Source organism: Megascapheus bottae, chromosome 30, assembly GCF_031878675.1.
Source record: "Megascapheus bottae isolate mThoBot1 chromosome 30, mThoBot2.hap1, whole genome shotgun sequence".
Lineage (NCBI taxonomy): Eukaryota > Metazoa > Chordata > Mammalia > Rodentia > Geomyidae > Megascapheus > Megascapheus bottae.
This window is the reverse complement of record NC_143538.1, coordinates 7,766,352-7,788,565: the sequence shown is the minus strand read 5'-3', so window position 1 is coordinate 7,788,565 and position 22,214 is coordinate 7,766,352. Positions and strand designations below refer to the sequence as shown.

General features: G+C 47.8%; 1 protein-coding gene across 1 annotated transcript in view; it reads right to left on the bottom strand.

Annotated features, from left to right (window-relative positions):
* The window catches only part of Pcsk6 (proprotein convertase subtilisin/kexin type 6), an 88,686-nt gene that overhangs the window by 41,611 nt on the left and 24,861 nt on the right, over window positions 1-22,214 (bottom strand). The window contains exons 2-7 of the mRNA XM_090321444.1: window positions 20,599-20,703; window positions 10,856-10,966; window positions 9,779-9,922; window positions 9,147-9,223; window positions 7,344-7,432; window positions 3,315-3,487 (exon numbers count right to left, since the gene is read on the bottom strand). Of these exons, the coding sequence (XP_090177570.1) occupies window positions 3,315-3,487; window positions 7,344-7,432; window positions 9,147-9,223; window positions 9,779-9,922; window positions 10,856-10,966; window positions 20,599-20,703 (699 nt within the window). The remainder of the gene's footprint in view (window positions 1-3,314; window positions 3,488-7,343; window positions 7,433-9,146; window positions 9,224-9,778; window positions 9,923-10,855; window positions 10,967-20,598; window positions 20,704-22,214) is intronic.

Genomic DNA, 22,214 nt, shown 5'->3' with positions numbered 1-22,214 from the left:
TCCTGAGTGGACTTGTCCCAGTGGCCAAGAGCTCTGCATAAAGGCCATAGCAGAGGACTAGGGGAGTGTGTGTGTGTGTGTGTGTGTGTGTGTGTGTGTGTGTACGGTCATACATGCATAAGGATGTTCAAACTATGCATAGAACATGCTTAGCCATCCAGATGTGCAGAAGCTACGTGTGTCCAGGTGTGCCCAAACACACTCTGTGATCTTCAGGAAATGACGAAATCGTCTAGCTATGCATTTCTCAGAACATGGCCCCATCATTAAGCACAGGAAAGCCATAATTACCACCTGGAAAAGATTAATCAGAGGCCAGTTTAAAGGAATGAAAGTCCAAATACAAAGGCATCTAAACCCATGGCAGTCTCTCGTTATGCTACCTGAGACTCACTGTGGAGACAATGCAAGTCTCATCTCACTCAAAACCATCCAGAAGGGATTGTCATTTGCCAAGTGGAACCATCATCTGATGGTTCCAGTGGAAGGAGACTAGCTTCAAACTGGACCACCAACTTTGAATGGGCATAAACTTAGTCATCTGAAAATCCTGTTACAAAGCAGACTGGAACCCAGCAGGTTTGGGCTCATGTATCAGTCAGCTTCTACCACTTGAGCCACAGCTCTACTTCTGGCTTTTTGCTAGTTCTTGCATTGGTCTACCTGAGCTGGCTTTGAACCGTGATCTCAGCCTCCTAGGATTACAGGCACGAGCCACTTGCATCTGGCAATGTAATATTTCTGTTGAGTAAAGCCAAAACTTGAGCTTGATCACATGGACTCAGAAGCTAGTGAGGGCTAGCAAAGACCCCATCTGGGAAGACAGTGTTGCTAAGCCATGGTGATGCTTACTCTCCACGTGTGAATGACAAGTCACATGAAGTGTGACATTTCATTACGACTTATTTCAAACAGATTGTGGGGCCAAATGAGGGCTGCTAATGTCCTCTATCACTAGACCACCATCTACTACAAATGAAACCAGATTTTATGGGGGGGGGGGGAACAAAAGGACCACAGGTGACAAGCACTGGAGGAAAATCCAATGAGAAATGTCAGCTTTGGTTTAACACCATCACATTTCTGGGAGGATTTTCCCAGACAGCTTTTAGACAGTTGTGATTTAAGGCTCCCTGTGTGACATATTTCACTTCAGAGTGACTGAAAAAAATAATTAAATGACCTCAGTATTTTAAGGGACCATGACAAGAATGAAGGGGGAGGGGCACGCCTCCCTCTGTAAGTCCCTTTTCTCCTGACAGCTTGATGAAGCTCACACTGAGCTTGAAAAGATCCTGTCTCTGAAGCTTCACATTTTGTATTTTTCTCCTCAAGATTGGTGCTCTACCACCTGAGCTACAGCTCCACTTCTGGCTTTTTGCTGGTTAAAGACGCATGCCTGAGGTGGCGTTGAACTGCGATCCTCAGATCCCAGCCTCCTGAGCAGGTAGAACTGCAGGTGTAAGCAGTTTCGAGCCTTCAGTCTTGTCTGGACTCCATCAATACAAATCACAGGGGATGATCCAGGCCATAATTCCTTATCCTTCCTGGAAGCTGCACCCCTAATCCTAAAATCTCCCTCCCATCCTTAGAAATCATCTGCTAGGAAAGCTGGGTAGTTCCTTCTCAACACCACTCCAAGGGCTACACTTTGTACAGAAAATGCAACCTCTAACATAAGGCACCCTCTTGGAAACTGCAGTTCAGCTTTACTTTTAAGATGTTTCACTTGTCATCAAGTGTGGGATCAAGCGATCTAGGGGGTGGGAGAGGGCGCTGAGTCGTGGAAAGACATGATGGATTTATTCTTTAGCCCTGGTGGACAGCCAGAGTCGGGCCTGAATCTGCCAGTGCTTCCCTGCTCTAGCCCACAGCCCTGTATGTGGCCCAGCTCAGGTGGCCAGTGGCCAACTGGATACCATACAGCGTCTCCCTGGATTCACAGATTTAAAAACAAATGGTCCAGTGTCCCAGGTGTGTGCATGAGGGCACAGCTGTGTTGTCTGTTGTCTGCTACTCTCCCCTCCCTCTCCTCCCCTCCCCGTCCCGACCCTCCCTCACAAACTGTTTTAAATCATGTAACAGACATGACTCTCCCAAACCCTTCCCCTCCTGGGCTTCCTGTTGGAACTCTCTCCCTGCCCACACCTTAGCCACATCTCAGGCTGTGGACTGAGCCACCTTGAGTCTCCTGGATGGAACCCACAGCTCTGTGCGCTCCAAGAAGCCGTCTTCACTCAAATCTGCCTTGCTGCCTTGTGTGAAAAAGCCCATATCCACTTAGCCACAGTCTCCAGTCTTGTGAAGCTGCAAGATCCAGCGTGGGTGAGAGGCACCTACCAGCCTTCCCAGCCTCTTGGATGTGGTAAAAGTACTACCTACATATTCGGGGTTGGACATCTTACTGGTGGAACTGGGTTTGGGGCTTAGACCTGGCTTTCTGCTCTAACAGGAAACACTTGTGACAGGCCACACATACTTGTTCCATGCTGGCAGCCATTGTAGGCAGGGGGTCAAGGCTGCAGAGTTCAAGCATGCCAACACAAAGCCAGGCAAGGTGGCTCACACCTGTAATCCTAGCTACTCGGGAGGGTGAGATCTGAGGATCGCAGTTCAAAGCCAGCCGGGGCACTAAATTCCATGAGATTCTTATCTCCAATTAACTACTAGAAAACTGGAAGTGGGACTGTGGCTCAAGGGGTAGGGTGATAGCCTTGAGCCAGAGCTCAGGAACAGTGCCCAGGCCCAGAGTTCAAGCCCAATGACTGACCCCCCCCCCAAAAAAAAATTCCAACACAAGCCAGGTGCTGGTAGCTCACGCCAGTAATCTTAGCTACTCAGGGGGCCAAGATCTGAGGATCGTAGTTCAAAACCAGCCAGGGCAGAAAAGTCTGTGAGACTCTTATCTCCAATTAACTACGAGAAAACCAGAAGTGACACTGTAGATCAAAGTGGTAGAGAACTAGCCTTGAGCAAAAGGGACAGTACCTAGGGGCCCTGGGTTCAAGCCTCAGGACTGGCCAAAAAACCAAACAGATTTCCAACATAGAGGGTTCAATGGGTGGATCCCAAGCTGTCCCTCCCTGGAACAGGCAACACCTTCTGCTGGAGTTGATCAACAGTTATTTTCCTGGGCCCCAGTGGCTCGGCTCTCCCTGGAGTACTGAAGAAACTCCTGACCAGGCCTGCTTCTGTCCGTGGCTGCTTATTCTGGATACTTAGCTGTTAAAATGTCCCTGGCTCTGTCCACCCCCACCTCCCACTCCCCGGCCCCAAGTCCCAGGAGCTCCCCTGTCATTCTGGGTTACTCCCACCTTTTTAATGCCGTACTCGAAAGCCTGTTTAGCCAGTCGGCCAGGCCCGTCCACTGTCTTCCCATCATCATCAGGGCCCCAGCTGGAGCTGTAAATGTCAATGTAGTTGGGTTTGATGCCCAGTGACTTGGCTTCGACCACGTCGGTGACATCGCCGTCCAGCATCCGGATGCCTGAAAGCATGGGGGGGGGAGGGGAGGCTGGTCAGTTGGTCACTGCCTGGATCCTCACATCCACTATGGGCTGGATCATACCGGGGCCCCAAGCCAGGGCCCCAAGAGTCCTCCCCTCTGCAGGCTGGTGTGCCAAAGGCCAGAAATGACATGCCAGGAGATGCTCCCGGTTGCATAGCAACAACAAAGGAAAACCACCTTCTTCCAAAAGAAGATGCTAAATACCGCAAGTACCATGATGTCATGCCAGGTTCCTTCAGCCCACACCCGGAATCCCAGAGACTCGGGAGGCTGAGATATGAAGACTGTGATTTGAAGCTGGTGGGGCAAGAAAGTCTGTGAGATTTTTTTTTTGGGGGGGGGGAGGGTCAGTTGTAGGGCTACTAGCTATCAGCCAACTAGTGGCTATACTATTCCTGGGTCTTCCCAAGCTATGTTCTCATCCTGAGTCTCCCCTGGCTGTGTACTCATCCTGGGTCTTCCCAGGTTGTGTTCTCATCCTGAGTTCTCCCAGGCTGTTTTCTCATCTTGCCTTTGCCCAGCTTTTCTCACCCTGTATCTGTGTGTGCGTACTGCAGCCCAAGCTATTTCTGGAAAGAAAAGTAAACAGCTCTGACCAAATTTCTGTTGGTTGTTCTTTGCCCCATATTTTGATTGGGGAACAGAATCATGTTCTTTTCATTTCACAAACATGGAAACGTTAAGTACATAACAGCCAAGTTAATCCGAGACATACAACGATTAATTATGTTGATTCGGAGTCACAGAATTCAGTCTCATTAGTGATTCCATTAAGCATTTTAAGCTGGTGAGTGTTTTAAGAGAACCATTTAAGCTTTAGATTAATCTTCAAGGTCTCCAGTGCATTTCAAATGCACTGGGAGGTGGTTTTTGGGGGAGGGGTGGCTTGGTATTAGGAGCCGATGCCTCAGTCTTTCACCCCCACATTCTCCTGAGCACCCCTCGGTTCTTCCGGATCAGGAAGTGGAAAAGAAACAGCCACAGCCCCTTACTTGGGTCCCTGGGGGAGCTGTGTCCTGGTACCCCACGCTTCCCTGCTGCAGCTCCTCTTCTAGTGGTACTGGGTTTTCAACTCAGGGCTTCACACTGGCTTAGGTAAGAGCTCTACTACTCGAGCCATGTCCCCCAGCCTTCTTGGCTTTAGTTATTTTTCAGATAGAGTCTTCCATTTGTTTTTTGGGGGGGAGGGTGGAGTGATCTTAGACTGTAATCCTCCCGTCTAAATTTCACATGTGACTAGCCGGGATTATAACCTCACACTACCACACTTGGGTCACGTTTGCTTTCTTTCTTTTTCTACATAGGGTCCTCACAAGCTTACTTCCCCACCCCAAGCTGTCTTCCAGCCACGATCCTCCTATGTTCCGCTCCTCCTCTCTCAAGCCATTAGGCTTCCAGGCCTGTGCCACAGCACTCAGCCATTCTCATTCCTTTTACAATGAGCTTCCTGGGGGGAAATATCACTTTCTTTTATCTTTATCAGGAGACTCACAGAATCATTTACTTCAGCAAATTCTTACAGGGTACTTAAAAGATTACTGGGCAGTGGTAGTCACGAGACACCATGAGGAAAATGAACTACAGAAGTTATGCATGGAGATAGGAAGAGAAAAACTCAGAGAGAAAGGGGGAAGGGGCAACGTTGACCAAAAAGAAATGTACTCTTCACCTGACTTATGTAACTGAAATCCTTCTTTCCATCACCTTTATCACAACTATCTTCAAAAGGTTATTGGGGGGCCGGGAGTTTGGCCTAGTGGTAGAGTGCTTGCCTACCCTGCATGAAAACCGGGTTCAATTCCTCAGTACCACATACATAGAAAAAAATTGAGAAATGGTGTTGTGACTAAACCGGGAGAGCTCTCAGCTTGAGAAATCCTAAGGACAGTGCTCAGGCCATGAGTACAAGCCCAGGACTGGCAAAACAAAACAAAACCAAACAAACAAAAAGGTTATTGGGTAGCTGTGTGCTGGTGGTTCGTGCGTATAATTCTAGAGACTGAGATATGAGGCTCACTGTGTGAGGCAGACAAATCTGTGAGACTCTTATCTCCCACTAGCCAGCAAAAAGCCAGAAGTGGAGCTGTGGCTCAGGCGGCAGAGCACCAGCCTTGAAAACCAAGTGAAAGTGCAAGGCCCTGAGTTCAAGCCCAGTACTAGCATACACATGCATACACATACATACATACACACATACACACACACAATTATATACATATAGTATACATTGCTATATACACATTATTTACATTCTATATTACTATGTACATAGATTATATATATTAAATTGTCTAAACACAAATAGATGTGTGTATATATATATGCACACATATGTGTGCGTGTTTAGGTAATTTATAGGAAGGCATATAGTATTGAAAGTCAGGCAAACCATTTTCTGATTAAGCTTGTAATTATCTATTGTGAGATTGAGCCTCAACAGTATTCTGACTTGTCTACTCAAATACAAAGCCCTCAGAACCAAGAACACCCCCTCTCTCTTCCTACAGTCCCTCTCATTCATTCCCACAGCCCCGTGCTCAGAGCAACGTGGCCAAGCGTGCGTCTCTGGCCCCTGTGAGCTCTGAACCCAGCGGGCAGAGAAGAGCTAAGCAATCCGTAAGTGAGTAGAACAACAGGGAGTTAATTTGCCATTTACATGATTTGTCCAAATGATTTTTGTACCCAGCAATTTATAGTAAATGGGGCTTTCTTTTTTCATTAAAGAAATGATTGCTGTTTTTCTTCTCTTCGGCATTTCCCGAGAGTCATTCACATTTGAAGCTAATGTTGGAGCAGCAAATTTCTACTGAAAATATTTACCCACTCTCGGCTGGCAGCTGGGCAGTGTTAGGGAAAATAGCTGCTCTATTAAAATCTAAATACATAGCCGGCACTGCTGGCTCACGCCTATAATCCTAGCTACTAAGGAGGCTGAGATCCGAGGGAGGGTTGTGGTTCACAGCCAGTCTAGGAAGAAAAGTCCGAGAGACTCTTATCTCCAATTAACCATCCCCCCACCAAAAAAAAATATGCCAGAAATAGAGGTGTGATTCAAGCGGTAGAACGCTAACATTGAGCAAAAAATCTACGTGAGACCTTAAGGCCCTGAGCTTAAGTCTCAGTACCAGTACAAAAACAAACAAAACAAAAACAACAACAAAAAAGATACTCAGAGCACCAATTTCAAAAAGGTTTCTCTTTTTAAACCCTGCAAGTAGGTTTTCCCTCTGCTCCTTAGTGACAAGTGGGATTTATCACATAGTGTCTCTCCGTGGGCTACTCTTGTCTGTGCGCTGCTCTTTATGGATTATTGATTCCTTCACTGTCTTCTCCTAGGGCCATCTCACCTGGCTATCCCAGCCGGCCTATCCTGTGAACACACTAGGAAGGGTTTATGACAAATGCCATTTGGCTAATGCTGAGTCTGGCATAGAGGCAGAAGTGGGCCCGCAGGCTTGAGTGTGGTCGGTATGGGAAACCACAGTCCTAAGACAAGACTGAGAGTCTGTCTGACGGAGGGCCACCAAAGGTGTGGGGTGGGAGAGGACCACGAAGGAAGAGACAGACTGATGGCCGAGGTGGGTGGGCAGCCAGGTGGGGCAAGCCCCAACAGAGGGTACCCATCTGGTGGGACTGGAGTTGACTCTTCCAACAACACAGGGATCAGTTGCACTGTGCCAAGGCCTGGACCACTTGCTGGCCTCCTGGGCTTTGACACAGCTAACTTTGCTGGTTCTGGCCAGAGGTCTACAGCCATGGCTGGTGGTGAAAGGGCATGAGGCTGCACAGCCTGAGCCCTGCAAGAAGGATGCAGTCTGTGGGGCTCCACGCTTACCTCCTATTTTAGCATTGTATGCTATGCCCACGATGCAGTAAGAGTTGTTGGCTGAGGCGGCAACTTCTCCCGCACAACGAGTGCCATGTCTGAAAAAAGAAAAAAAAAAAAAAAAGCAGGGTGGGGGAGGCAAACAAGATGAGAAAATGAGGCCCCTGGTTTACAGTTGTCCATGAACTCCACACATTGCACAGTTCTGTGAGCAGAGGGAGGCTGGAGCGGCCATTGTTTCTGCATCTCCTGAGCGGGTATTCACGGCTGCTGGGGGAGCACCCAGCGCGCTTTGCGGGGCCCTGCCTGCGCTGTACCGAAGGCTGGCTGGCCCAGGAGATGCCTACCCCCCTCTCAGTCAGTCAGGGGCTCCTGGAAGTATCATCCGCTCACTGCCATGCTGTGCCGGAAGCTGCCTTGGCTCTGTTCCTCATGTCACCAACAACACATTGTGTGGCACAAAATGTACTCCTATTTTGGCACCATGCTGGGACCAAGCAGCCCTGTGCCACCATGTCTACCCCAAAGGAACCTGCAAGGGAGACGCTGATAAGTGGAATCCTAGTCACTGAGGAGGCTGAGATCTGAGGACTGCAGTGCAAAGCCAGTACAGGCAGGAAAGTCCACGAGACTCTTCCCTCCAACGAGTCACCAAAAATCTAGAAGGAATGGCGTCCAGGCCCTGAGTTCAAGCCTTAGTGCACACACACACACACACACACACACAGCTGAACACTCATTAGCTGCTGTTGTATGATGAAGAAATTACCAGAAAAACCAACTGCCTTCCTCAGTAAGGATCTCAAACTCTGAAGCGCCACACAAGGCCAGTTCCTCAGCACAGGTCAACACAGAGCCACTCTGAATGGTCCCGATCTTTGAGCTCACTCAGTCCACAGTGGTGGAAGTCATGGATTTACATTCAGAGCAACCCAAAGGCCAGGGGGAAGGAAGTCATCCATTCTTCTCCGGGGGTTTACAGCCCAAGGCCAAGCTTGCTCTGGGGGGGGGTCACACAGCTCCACGGCCTACGCAGGGATTCGATACTGCCCTTCAAGGGTCATCGCCTGGGCTGTGGATCACATGTCTCTGCCCCCTGGTATGTGGGCAGGACACAGGCCCCTAAGCCCCAGACGCCCTCCCCACTGGGCATGAAGGGCACCTTGGGAGGTGAGGCAGGGAGAGCAGCCTGAAGCGGGGGCTTCTGCAGCTCCGCGGGGCTCAGAGGTCCGTAGTATAGAAAGGGGCCGCTTGATGGGAGCTTTCTTTTATTTATTTACTTTTAGGTGCTAGTACTGGGGCTTGAACTGAGGATCTGGATGCTGTCCTTCGGCTGTTTTGGTTTTGTCTTGTTTTTGCTCAAGACTGGAACACTACCATTTGAGCCACAGCTTCACTTCTGGCTTTTGTGTGTGTGTAGTTCACTGGAGACAAGAATTTCACAGACTTTCCTGCCTGGGGATGGCGTTAAGCCTCAGATCCTCAGATCCCAGCCTTCTGCGTAGCTAGGATGACAGGTGTTAGCCCCCAGCCCTAGACAAGCTAAAGGCAGTTTTAAAAATAGTCCAATGAGATGGGCAGGTGGAACAATGCCGGCCACACATCCCTTTCTAGCCAATCACCAGAGATGACACCCCTAACGAAAGAGGCAAACTCCACAGGAGCCCCTCACATGCCTGAAAGGCTTCCAAAACTCATCTAAGTCCCTAACAGGGCTCCAGCAAGGCCCGCAGTCTGGCACCTAATCCGCGGAGACTCAACAGAAGCTGTGCGTGGAGAGTGGAGGGAGAAGAAGGGGAGGAGGGGACCTACTTGTTCTCGTTGCTGGCATCGTAGCGGGGCGATGGGTCATAGTCATTTCCATTCACATCGTAGCTCGCGGAGGGATCCTAAGAAATAGAACTTGGTCAGTGGAGAGAGACCACACCATCCTCTTAAACTACCTTTGTCAGGCCTATTGCAAGATAAACAATAACTACACATGGTTTCTGCATGATAACAACCCATCCCATGTATCGGATGTGTGCGCTTTTACTTGACTTCTTCACTCAAGGCTGGCACGCTACCACTTTAGCCACATCTCCACTTGTGGCTTTTTGCTGGTTAATTGCGGATAAGAGTCTCTTGGATTTGTCTGCCCAGGTTGGCTTCGGAACCTTGATCCTCAGATCTCAGACTCCGTGGTAGCCAGGATAACAGGTGGCAGATCCTAGCTTTGGGACTGCATGTAGGCATGAGCTTCTAGACAAGAATACGACCCCCAAACTGCTGGGCCATCTGCTCTCTCGGCCAGTCACGGGTGACAGAATGCCCCCAGCCTTCCCTGTCACATTTTCTTTTCTGCCTAAGTTCCTGAGACATAAGGACAGGCAGGGAACTTACTGGTGTTTAAATATACACCTGCATCATGCTCGGTTAACTGTCACTTCTGAGATCTGACTTACGTAGTTCGGGGCCAGGTCCGGGTGATTCCTCTCGATGCCATCGTCTAGGATGGTGACCACGACGTTCTTGCCCGTGTAGCCCCGCTTCCACGCGGCCTGCACGTTCATCTCTGACCGGCAGCGACTGTGCTTGTCCCCACAATGCTGTCAGCACAGGATACGTTCAGGCCATAGGGGGGTGAACCCTCGGGGTGCACAGTGCTCATGTGTTTGTAAGCCCTCACTGACACCATTATGTGGTAAGCACGCACGCAGGAGCACCGGGCAGCCTCTGCCCCAGCGGAGCCTTTCTCCAGGAGTTGCCGGGGGAGGGGGAGCGTGCTCCCCTGACTGCTCTGTACCCAGCAATTTGTCTCATCCTAGGCCATTGTCACCTGCCAGGGGCTTCTGTCTAGCACAGGTCTTCACCAGACTCATGGCCTGCATCTAATTCCTTTCTTATACAAACAGCCCTCCCTGATTGGCCAGCTTTCCTTTCCTTTCCTTCCCTCCCTCCCTCCTCCCTTTCTTCTTTCCTTCCTTCCTTTATTATTATTATTATTTGTTTTTTTGGCTAGGACTTGTGCTCTCACTCAGCTTTAACTCTCACTCCTGGTGCTCTACCACTTGAGCCATATCTCTAGTTCTTGCTTTTGCTGCCTAATTGGATATAAGACTCTCCCATGTGTCTGCCCAAGTTGGCTTTGACTCTGGATTGTCACACCTCAGCCTCCTGTGTAGCTAAGATGACAGGAATAAATCACTGGCACCCAGCTTACTGTCTTTAAGTAGCTGTGCAAAAGGGATTCAATTCAGCGTCACTTACGAGGCATCATTCTCCTCTCCTCCACCCATCTCCTCAGCTTTCCTAGCCGCATTTTCACATTGACTTATGACTGCACTCACCACCCTTCCTCTCTCCATTCATCTACTCCCTGCCTGGACCCTAACCCTCCTGCGCCTCTCAAGTAGGGCACCATTATTTCCCATTCCAAGGGGAGGGGTTTTACACTAGAGATGAGGGAGATCCATCTGTAGCCCCCCTCAATAACAGCCTGCAAATAAACATGAGAGCAGAGAACCCACACCCCAGCTTACCAGGTACCACATGTTGGACCAAATGGGGTCGTTGAAATAAAGGGACTGCGTGTCTCTCCTCACGTGCCTCTTCACCCTGCGTCTCACTTCTTGTTGCTCCAGCCATTTCACCTACAGGCAGAAATGGAGGAACTATTTCATTTCATTCATCACACGCTCATGGTTAGCGGTCAGAGTGGTTACTGCCATTCTCTACAGGAGCCAGACGATGGAATCCATACAGACGCCCATCAACGAGTGATAAAGAAAATGCAGTGTGTGCACATAACCAAGAATTTATTATTCCGCCATCAAGAGGAAAAAAATTCAGTTGTTCCCAGAAAGAATAGATGGAATTGGAAATCATGTTAAATGACAGAAGCCAGTCTGAGAAAGATAAATATTGCTTGTTCTCTTCTAAGTGGAATCTAGACCTTTGCAGGGCGGGAATGACATGAATGTATATCATACCAAATGAAGAAGAGCGAGGGAAAGGGGTAGATGGGAGAGAGATGGGTGAGAATGCTGAAATGGGTGCATTGATCAAGATATGTTGTACTTATAAACTGCTTGGTTAAATGGCAACTCCTTTGTATGAGTTAAAGATTTTTTTAAAAATGACATTAGGGGCTGGGAATGTGGCTTAGTGGTAGAGTGCTTGCCTCACATGCATGAATCCTTGGGTTTGACTTCTCAATTTCACATAAACAGAAAAAGCCAGAAGTAGCTCTGTGGCTCAAGCGGTAGAATACTAGCTTTGGGCAAACGAAACTTAAGGACAGTGCCAAGGCCTTGAGTTCAAGCTCCAGGACTGGCAAAAAAAAAAAAAGGACACCACTATAAAATGAGAGGAGGGAAGGGGGTGGGAATTTTAGAGATGTGAACCAGCAAGAGGGGGAGGGTGAAAGCAAAGAGTAGGGAGTGATTATGATCCAACTACTTCGTACAGTGCATTAAAAGAGTATGAGCCCCATTGTTTTAATAGGGGGAGGGGCTAAAGTTGACCGAGGCATGTATGGGAAAAAAAATCAGTGAAATCCTTCAGCACAATTAATACATGCTAATAAAGAAAGAGAAGAGAACAAATAAAAGTATAATCATCTCCTGACTTTATGTAGTCTCTCTGTAGATGCTCCCAGTTCACCTTTTCGCTGTCTAATTGGAGACGGAGTCTTAGTGAGGATCCTGCCCAGGTTGGTCTCAAACCACAACCCTCAGAATCTCAGCTTCCTGAGTAGGTAGCATTACAAGTATGAGCCACTAGCTCAAGGTTTTTGTTTGTTTGTTTGTTTTTGCCAGTCCTGGGCTTGAGCTTTCAGGGCCTTAGCTCTGTCCTTGGACTTTCTCAAGGCTAGCACTCTACCATTTGAGCCTCAGCACCACTTCCGGCTTTTTTCTATGTATGTGGTACCAAGGAATCGAACCTGGGTCTTTGTGCATGCTAGGCAAGCACTCTACCACTAGGCCAAACTCCCGGCCCCTGAAGTTATTTTTAAAACAAAAAATTAACAAGTGACCCTTGTTCCAAAGAAGGAAATACAGGTAGAGAAAGAAATAAGTGAAGAGAGGTCAGAACGTATCTGGTCAAATCATTATTAAAAATTGTCTTATAGCAAGAGCATGAATCAATTATGATAAACCTGTATGTTGGTTAGACTTTCAGGTGGTCACTAGACACATGATATCAACACAGAGAGAAAAATCTAGAAAGGGACCCAGCAAAATATTCTAACAGTGGTAGTTGGTTGGGGGGAGAAGGGGTAACATTACTGCTGAATGAAAGATTTTAAATTGCTATCAGGATGTTACAAATCTGTCTTAAGTGGTGTGATTATAGTATACAAGATCAGGGAAAATGTTTGAGAGGCCATATAAATGACATGTATAAAAAGGGACTGCAAACCAAACTGTTGAGATTCAAATCCCAGACTCTTGCGGGACAGCTGTGGCTGAGAACAGTAGGAGGGAGCTTGGTAAAGACTCACTTGATGAAGACTGAAGTTACACTTCAGATGTTAAACGCGAATACATTCAGACTCCATACGCTGCAACCACAAAGTCTTTGAAACCCATATGTCTGAGTTAGAAAGCTGATGGTGTTTTAGTGGTTGCCGGGTGCTATTTGTTGGCTCTTTGGTGGAAGACCAGCTCTGAGTGAGTCGGAGGCAAGGAGGTTCACCAGATACCACTGCCGGCCCAAACACCAATCATTGCCATCAGCAAATTTGAGTGAAGTGTTTTGATCTCCTTGGAGCTTTTTGAAGATGCAACTTTATTATTTTACTCCTTTTATCATTTTTTATTCTCTATTCCTTTTATCATTTCTTTTCTTTGTGTGTGTGTGTGTGTAGGTATCAGGGCTTGAACTCAAGGTTTCACGTTAGTTAGGCTTGGTTACTTACAGATAATACTCTACTACCTGAGTCATGCCTCCAGCTTGATATTTTTGCTGGTTTATTAGACAGAGAATCTCCCAGATTTTTCTGCCCTGGCTGGCTTCGAACTTCGATCCTCCATGTCTTAACCTCCTGAGTGGCTGGATTAAAGGAGTGAGCCACTGGTATTACACTTGTCTCTTTTATCCATTTTGTCTATTTGTCTATTTCCTGCTACACAGACATCCATACTTGTCCTAGAAAGTTCTGTGCCCTGGAAAAGAGAATTCTAGGCATAATGAAGACTTTATGATCATTGCAAGTTGACACGATGTTTTCCTTTTCTTTTTGCAGGATTTTTTGTACCCAGGATTTTGAGCATGCTGCACAAAGCTGCCTGCACCGTCAGCCCTGCACGTTGTTTTTATAGCATACATCCTTCTCCAACTTTCTCCCATGGACTCAAGTTCAAGTGAGGCCGCTGTGGAATGCGCTTCTGAAGATAAGACTAAAGACAACTCACAAAGAGACTGCAGGCACAGAACCGGTAGTGGAGCTTCAGAGCTTCGTCAAGGTCACGCTAACTGGCATGCAGTGTCACAGGTCACCTCAGTGACACCTTTGTGTTTTGAAACTTTCTCCCCAGAGACAATGTCTCTGGGGAGGAGGAGGAGGAGGAGGAGGAGGAGGAGGAGGAGGAGGAGGAGGAGGAGGAGAAGCAAGCTGATGCTCCACCCAAAGCAATCTCGTAACCAGAGGCACCCAAGTGAGCTGGAGATTCCTACACAAAAACCAAGGGGGATCAAGAATTTCCCTGGAGCCCCTGTCTTGTCCCCAGGGCTCAGTGCAGGCTCCCAAGGAAAAGCACACATGTCAATCAAGCCATCAAACTTCCTCGACACATCTGCCACCTGGGTCTGCTGTGCCAAGGGTAGATTCTTCACCCCACGCACATAAGTACCCACAAAAGACAAATGGCTCCTGCCAACTTTTTTTTTTCCCCCCCTCAGCTTCATCAAAGTGAAGGCCACTTTGTGGGTGCCAGTGATTTCATGCCTGTCATCCTAGCTACTCAGGAAGCCACGATCTGAGGATCCCAGTTCAAAGCCAGCCCAATTAACCAGTCAAAAAAAACCAAACAAACAAGCAAGTGGAAGTGAGGATCAAGTGGTAGAATGCTAGTCCTTGAGCAAAACAAACAAACAAAATAACAAAGAGTTCAAGTCCCAGGGCTGGCACAATTTTTCTTTTCAAATTTAAGGAAATTAAAGCAGTTTATTTATCTATAAACTTAATTCTCACTGTGGTGAAAGGAATGAGAAGTTCCCCAGCTTTCCCTATGGCCTGTGAGCAGCCTCCAATCCCAGACAGCAGAACAGGTATTCATAAGCCAGTTTCACTTATTGCTATGGCTGAATGATGTCACCTCCCTAAGGACTTGTGACATCCACCCTACGAAGGCACAGGGGCTGAGAATGTGACAGCAGGGCAGAACGCCAGAGTGTGGAACTGGCCAAGGCGAGATGCTACCTCAGCCCCACCCTCTTCCCTGGAGACAGTCTGTACAGAGATAGTGGAGCTAAAATGAGGTCATTAGGGTAGGCTCTGGTCCAATCTGATCAGTGTTCTCCTAAGAAGAGATCTGGACACCAATGCACTCCGTGAGGGACCGTGGAAGGACACAGCAAGTCAGCAAGAAGCCTGCCAGAGAATCCAGCCTTGACCACATCTTCCTCTCCGACTCCATCATTACAGACAATAAATGGCTGCTGTTGAGGTGCAGAGCCTGAGCTCTTCAGCTCGAGACTAACACTCGACCACCTTGAGCCACATCTCCACGTCTGGTTTTCTGATGGTTCATTGGAGATAGGAGTCAAATTGGCTTTCCTACCCTGGCTGGCTTTGAACCATGATCCTCATATCTCAGCCTCCTGAGTAGCTAGGATGGTAAATGTGAGCCACTGGCGCCTGCCTGGCTGTGTCTGCTGTTCTGAGTCCCAGCCAGAGGACTTTTGTCACCTGAGTCCTCATGAGTGAACACATCTGTGGAGTCAGACACTAGTCAAAAGACCAATTAACCAGGAGAGCCCACAGTTTATAGCCAAAATATTTACACAGAAATAAGGTGCTAGCATTAAGAGTGACAGAGATAACTTGCAAGTAAAAACTGAGATACGTTTCCATAAATATTTACTAAACATATTTACTGAGTAGCTGCCAGACCTATAAAGGAACAAAACACAAGAACTACACACTGAAGCCAGGGCTTGGCGTTCCCATCTCTAATCTGTAATCACGGCTAATTAGGAAGCTGAGATATGAGGTTCCCTGTTCCAAGCCAGCCTGTGCCAACAAATCCGAGAGACTCTTAGCTGCAATTAACCAGCAAAAAGCCCACTGGGAAGACAAGTGGTAGAGTGCTAGCCTGAAGTGAAAAAGCCAAGTGAGAACCAGAGGCTCAGAGTTCAAACTCCAGTGCAGAACAAATGAACGTCTTATTGTCTTGGCAAGTGATTATCTTGGCAATTTTCTTGGCAATTCAGGCTCCTCTTCCTCAGAGCACCTACAGGCCAGGCCAGCTAGCCTTCCAATCCTCTCTCCTTCAGTGCTCCCAGCCTACCATGTAGACCTTGGCCAGGAAGGATCTGTAGGTTCCCAAAGAACTAGCCCATCTCTATGCCACTGAGCAGATCCCAGGCAAACTAAATTAACCATTCTCATCAGCACAGTGGGGTCAGCTACTGTCCTTCCTGTAGGCCAGCTACTATGTGGGATTAAGGAGAAGGAGGGTATCAGGAGGGCAGTGCTAGGGGGTCCGGTGAGGGCACAGGACATGGGCAGGGCCCATGAGGACAGAGAGAGGTTGTCCAGCTGAAGCCATAGAACACAGCTCGATGGGTGCCTCCTTCCGAGACAGACAGAGCACGGAGCTTGCGATGTGCTGGTTCCATGAAACCACTGAAATATCTACATGAAGATGCATTCACGGTATACATTGTAAAATTCAAACTCGTGTGTGTGTGTGTGTGTGTGTGTGTGTGCCAATCCTGATGCTTGCTTGAACTTAGAGTCTGAGAGCTGTCCTTGACTTTTGGCTCTACTACTTGAGCCACAGCTCCACTTTCAGCTTTTTGATGGTTCACTGGAGATCAGCGTCTCATGGACCTTTCTGCTTGGGCTGGCTTTGAACCACAACCCTCAGATCTCAGTCTCCTGAGAAGCTAGGATAACAGAGATGAGCCACCAGTGCCCAGCTAATATTCAAACCATGTGACCATGCATAGTAGCTACATCGTTAGAGTAGGTTGTGCCAGACTGCAAATGTAAGAAGACCAGGCTGCATAGGAAGTGGCAGCCAACTAGGAGACCTGGGGGGAGGACAGCTTAGATCTACCCCTGCCATGCAGGCGGATACAGCCCTGGCTGGGGCAGCTGATGGTCTGCTCCCAGTCCCTGAGCTCAAGTTTGTGTGTCCCTACCCCTCGCCAGGAACTTCTTGTTTGTTTGCATTTCGAATGGCTGAGTGCACACAACCGTCAGATAAAATTCCATCTGTGGTTAATGGAAAGAGCTGCTGAAAAAAAGTTACCTCACTATTGGAATGAAACCTGAGCTCTAACTAAACTCTGGGTGGGGCAGAGGGGTCTAGGGAGGGCAAAGTCCCATCCTACAAGAGGAAAGACCAACTCTAGGCCCTGAAATGTTTTACCCTGTGCAGGCTTAAAGTACAGACGGGCGCTGGCGGGGAGGAACCACCAGGGTTCCCTAATATCTTCATCCAGCCAGTCCCCTCATCTATCAGGCTGACATGGAGGAGAGGGAGGGGGCTGAACTCGAGTCATCGTGCTAAAATGTAAGGTTTGGAAGACACGGACAGCAGCGTCTAACTAGAAGCCAGTTTGGAACAGAATCTGAACAAGTAATTTTTAAAAAAAATCTGTGAGTCCTTTCAGCTATTGGCTGAGACATCGCTCACATCCACCCTTCTCCAGACTTTTGGCAAAAGAACAAGTTCAAAACAAATGCTTTCAGTTAGCTGAAATGACAGCCCTTGGAAAACCCAGAGAAGGACAGTGTGCACAAGAACATTCTGGCTGTGGTCCCTGCTCAGGGCTGGTGGTAGCAAAGCCATTGCAGAAAAGTGGCCCTTCCTGAGATAGGGAAAACCAGGAAAGACAATGGTCACCAATGCCAGGAAAGCCATGGAGTTAGGCAGTGTGAGATGGGTGACAAAAGTGCTTAATGTATGCACGTGTGTACGCGCGCATGCGCGTGTGAGGGAGAATGTGTAATTAAAGAATCAAGGCTGGCCATGTAGCTTGGTGTTACAGTGCTTGCCTCACATCCAGGAAACTTTTCTTCTCTGTTATGAGGGGAGGGAGGGGGAAAGAGGAAGGAAAGAGCACAGAAGGACATGAAGAGAAGAGGGGAGACAGAGGGAGAGGAAAAGGTAAGGAAGTAGAGGAGGAAGGAGGAGGAAGGAGGAAGAAGAGGAAGAGGAGGAGGAGATGATGATGACAACAATGACAAGGAGAAGGAAAGGGAGGAGCGAGAAGATGGGGAGAAGACAAGAGGAGAAGAGGGAGAAGCAGAACAAGAGGAAGAAGAATGAGAAGCAGTAGAAGAGGAGGCAAAGAAGAAAAGTAGCAGTAGAAGGAGGAAAGGAAGAACAGGAAAAGCAGGAGGAGGAGAAGGAGAGGAAGAGCAGGAGACAAAAAAGGAAGAGGAAGAGGAGGAGCAGAAGGAAGGGAAAGAGGAAGAGCGGGAGGAGGGGGGAAAGCAGGAGGAGGAGGAAGAGCAGGAGGAGAAAAAGCTTGGGTTTGAATAAACATACACCCTATCAGTTTTTACATGATGTTGGGGCAGATTGTAAATCCTGCCACTTATCAAAGCACTTTTATACAATGGAGACTGGAGCTAATTAAAATAAACACCATCTGTATTTGATTGAACTTTATCCTAAGCCCTATAACATTCATTTCCAGTTCAGTCATTCCAATACACCAACAAGCACACATTCCAATGCCTCTGGATAATATTAAATCATCTTTTCCTTTTGTTAATAATATTAATTACCCATGTCTCCAGATGTTAAGGCACACAAATGTAGCCCAGCGGTTCAGCTCGCTGCCACACGAGAGAACACTAACTACTTACGTAAAAACAGCTGATTTGGCCAAATAGCTCATTGGAAATAACCAGGCAAAGCAAATACTTGTCAAGCTGACAGATAATTGATCCGGCTCCCTTGAAAAGTAGACACATGTACAGGAGGTATGGCGGTCGAGATTCTGAATTCATAATTGGTTCAGATGTCTATATGTTTTTCTCTGGGGCAAAAATTTAATTAGAATGGTTGGAGATAATCAACCAATCAGCCAGGTTCCAGGCTGGGCTGGGATGTCCAGCTGTTTATATATATTTTTTCTCTTTCTTCTTTATTGGCAGGATGCTTTGATAGCAGGCTCGCCAAGAGCTTTATTAGGAAACTGTGCAAAAGGGATTTTTTTTTTTAAATTTGCAAAAAGGCTTAACTGCCAGAGCCTTTGCCTAGGAGGTCTATACTTCCTTCTGCTTCTTTCAAGGACTCAAAGTAAATACTATTCTTTAGAGGGTCAAGTGGTTCTGACACGAAGGAAGCAGAGACTGAACCCTCTGCCTCTTGCCACCTGCCTGCACTGCTCATACTCTCCTGGCCCTGCCTTCCTGTGGGGTTACCAGTATGCAGGCCTGCCCAGTTCTGCTTTAACATTCACAATGGCTGGGTACTGGTGGCTCAGGGCTGTCATCCCAGCTACTCAGGAGGCTGAGAGCTGAGGAGCGCACGCGCACGCGCGCACCCACACACATAGATTTACATGTTTAAAACTATGGTTTACCAGTGGTCTGCTTTATTGGGATTACCACTTTTCTTCATAGCCCCATTGCCCTGATATTTATCCCATTTTTTCCTATTTCTTGTTTCATTTTCTAGATAGCACTGCCATGGGCAAAACAAGCCACACTGGGAGATATTCTAAAAATACCTGTGGCTTGAATGAATTCATCAGACACTTGCACAGCCAACTTCCATTTTGAATCTTACCAAGTGTCTGCTCATTGTTATTTGTCAAACGTGAATTTCAAGTCTATACAGAAGGAAGTATAAATAACTGCACTGATAAATACGAATTATATGAGGATTGAGGTTCAAAGCCAGCCTTGGCAAATAAATCTGAGAGACTTTTATCTCCAAGTGGAGTTAAGGTTTGTTTGTTTTTGTCGGTCATGGGGCTTGAATTCTGGGTCTGGGCATTGTCCCTGAGCTCTTCAGATCAAGGCTATGGCCCTACACCTTGAGCCACAATGCCACTTCCAGTGTTCTGGTGGTTAACTGGAGATAAGAGTCTCATGGACTTTAGGGCCCGGGCTGTCTTTGAACCTTGATCCTCAGATCTCAGCTTCCTGAGTAGCTAAGAGTACAGGTGTGAACCAACATGCCCAGCCTGGGCCAAGGTTTTAAGTGGCAAGCACTACCCTTGAGCTCAAGGACAGTATCCAGACCCTGAGTTCAAGCTTTAACACGCGCGCACGCACACACGCGCGCGCGCGCGCACACACACACACACACGCACACACACACGGATTATTTTATGAAATTCACAAAAACATTCACCTGCCTGATCTCTACTTTCATTAGTAAACTTCTCATTTGAAGTGCTGGGGGGTTTTGTCTTATGGGTAATATAGATCTATCTTTTATAATCATAGTATATACATTTTTCTAGTCCTGGGCCTTGAACTCGGGGCCTGAGCACTGTCCTTGGGTTTTCTCAAGGTTAGAGCTCTACCACTTGAGCCACAGCACCACTTCTGGCTTTTTTTTCTCTGTGTATGTGGCACTGAGGAATCGAACTCGGGTCTTTGTGCTTGCTAGGCAATCACTCTACCACTACGCCAAACTCCCGGCCCTTAATTATAGCATATTTTGATAATATTGGTGTTTATTGCTTCTTGGTGGGTGCCAGTCCCTGAGCTTTGTGTGCTCAAGGTTAGTGATCTTGAACCATAGCTCTACTTCCAACTTTTTGGAAGTCCATTGGTGATAGGTTCATGAACTTTCCTGCCCAGGCTGGCTTGGAACTTCAGTCCTCAGATCTCAGTCTCCTGAGTAGCAAGAATTACAGATAGGAGCCACCAGTACTCAGCTGAGAATTGAAATTCTTAAGTTTGATAAGGGACCTAAATATCTGAGGCCTTTAGATCGTTCCATATATGACATCACTGTCATGTTTTATTCCAAGAAGACCAGGAAAATGAATACCTTTCTAGAATTACAATGCATTCCCGAGTCAACCAATGTTCGCATCACAGGTCCAAGGTCAAGGGAAGAATCTTGCCCGTGCTTACCTGAGGGTCCATCCTGAGCAAGGTGTGAGGGCCTCTGCTGCTCACGGTTGAACGTTTAAAGGTTTTGCTGTGATGAAAATGGTAGTAATCTTCCAGGGGTCCAATCTGCAAAATCAGATGCAATATGCCATCCATTAAAACCCTATGACCAAAAGCTTTTCCTAGCGCCCTCCTCCGGCAGGGCGCTAGGGTATAGACTCCTACCTGTAATCCAAGCTACACAGGAGGGTGAGAGATGAGGAGCAAGGCAACCTGGGCGGGAAAGTCTGTGAGACTCTCCCAAAAAGCTGCTAGTAAGGCATGGCTCAAGCAGTGAAGTACCAGCCTTCAGTGGAAAAAAACTAAGGGACAGCACCCTGGGTTCTGAGTTCCAGCTCCAGTAGCAGCAACGTGCACACGCGTGCGCGCACACACACACACACAGATGCTCTTTCTCTTATTTGAGGTGGATTCTGCTCCCAGAAGAAATGGACCCCCAGCACACTGCACACACGCAGTCAATGTTTATAAACCGGAAGGTGGATTTGAAAAGTCCTTGTGGGATAAACAACCCTAGGCAACATTTCGGTGAAGCACCTGCTCCGTTACATCTTGTGGTAAGTGAAGATTGCTTCGAGTGCATCCTATCTTGGCCAAGTTAGGACAAGAATGAGTGTTCATTTCGGGCCAAGCGTTCCTGCAGTAGCTAAGTTAGCACAGCTCAGGTCTGCAGCACATTCTTATGGTAAACAAGCTCCATTCCCTCCACCCCATGGGTAAACTGAAATATCTAAGAACAAGAGCTCAGCAGGCAGCCAAGGACAACACGTGGGCCCATCTGCTGCAGGGCGAGTGGAAAGGTCAGATGAGAACATCCAGACCCCTGGGGGCGTCCCGACTTTCTGCCAGGGGCAAGCTTTCAGGACAGACTTCAGCTCAAGGGTGGGGTTGAGCCCACAGCAGCCATATGGCTCACCCCTGGTCTTCGAGAAGGACTGAGCTCAGTAATCCTTCCTGCAGTCAACACTTGTGCTCACACCAGATGACCCATGGGTGCTCAGATCGCTGGCTGCCATTTCTCACTTTCACTGGCTCCAGATGAGTGCAAGTTAGTCAACCATCCTTGAAAGAAGAGCTTTTGAAGTACGCACGGACCAAATATCCCCTAGAACCTCAATCTCCTGGGTTTCTTTTGCCTCTAACTGGAGTTGGAATTTAAGACTCCATTAATCCCCCTCCCCCCATATCCACAGGTCCAGTTTCCTGCAGCCAGTAGTACATGAAAATATTACTTGGGAAGACAGGTGCCAGTGGCTAACGCCTATAATCCCTGCTACTTGGGAGGATAACTGAAGGATGGTGCTCTGAGGCCAGCCTGAGCACACCCGCAAGACCTCTTCTGAACTGGTAGCTGGCTACAGCCGCACAGGTCTAACCTCAGAACTGTGGGGAAGGCTCGGGTTGGGAGGATCAGAGTTCCAGGTCAGCCCAGGCAGAAAAGTTGGCAAGACTCCATTTCGATGGAAAGAAACTGGGTGGGATGACATATGCCTGTCATCTTAGGAAGCCTGAAATAGGAGGCTCACACTCCAGAGGTATAGCTAAGCAAGAAACAAGATCTTATCTGAAAACTAACC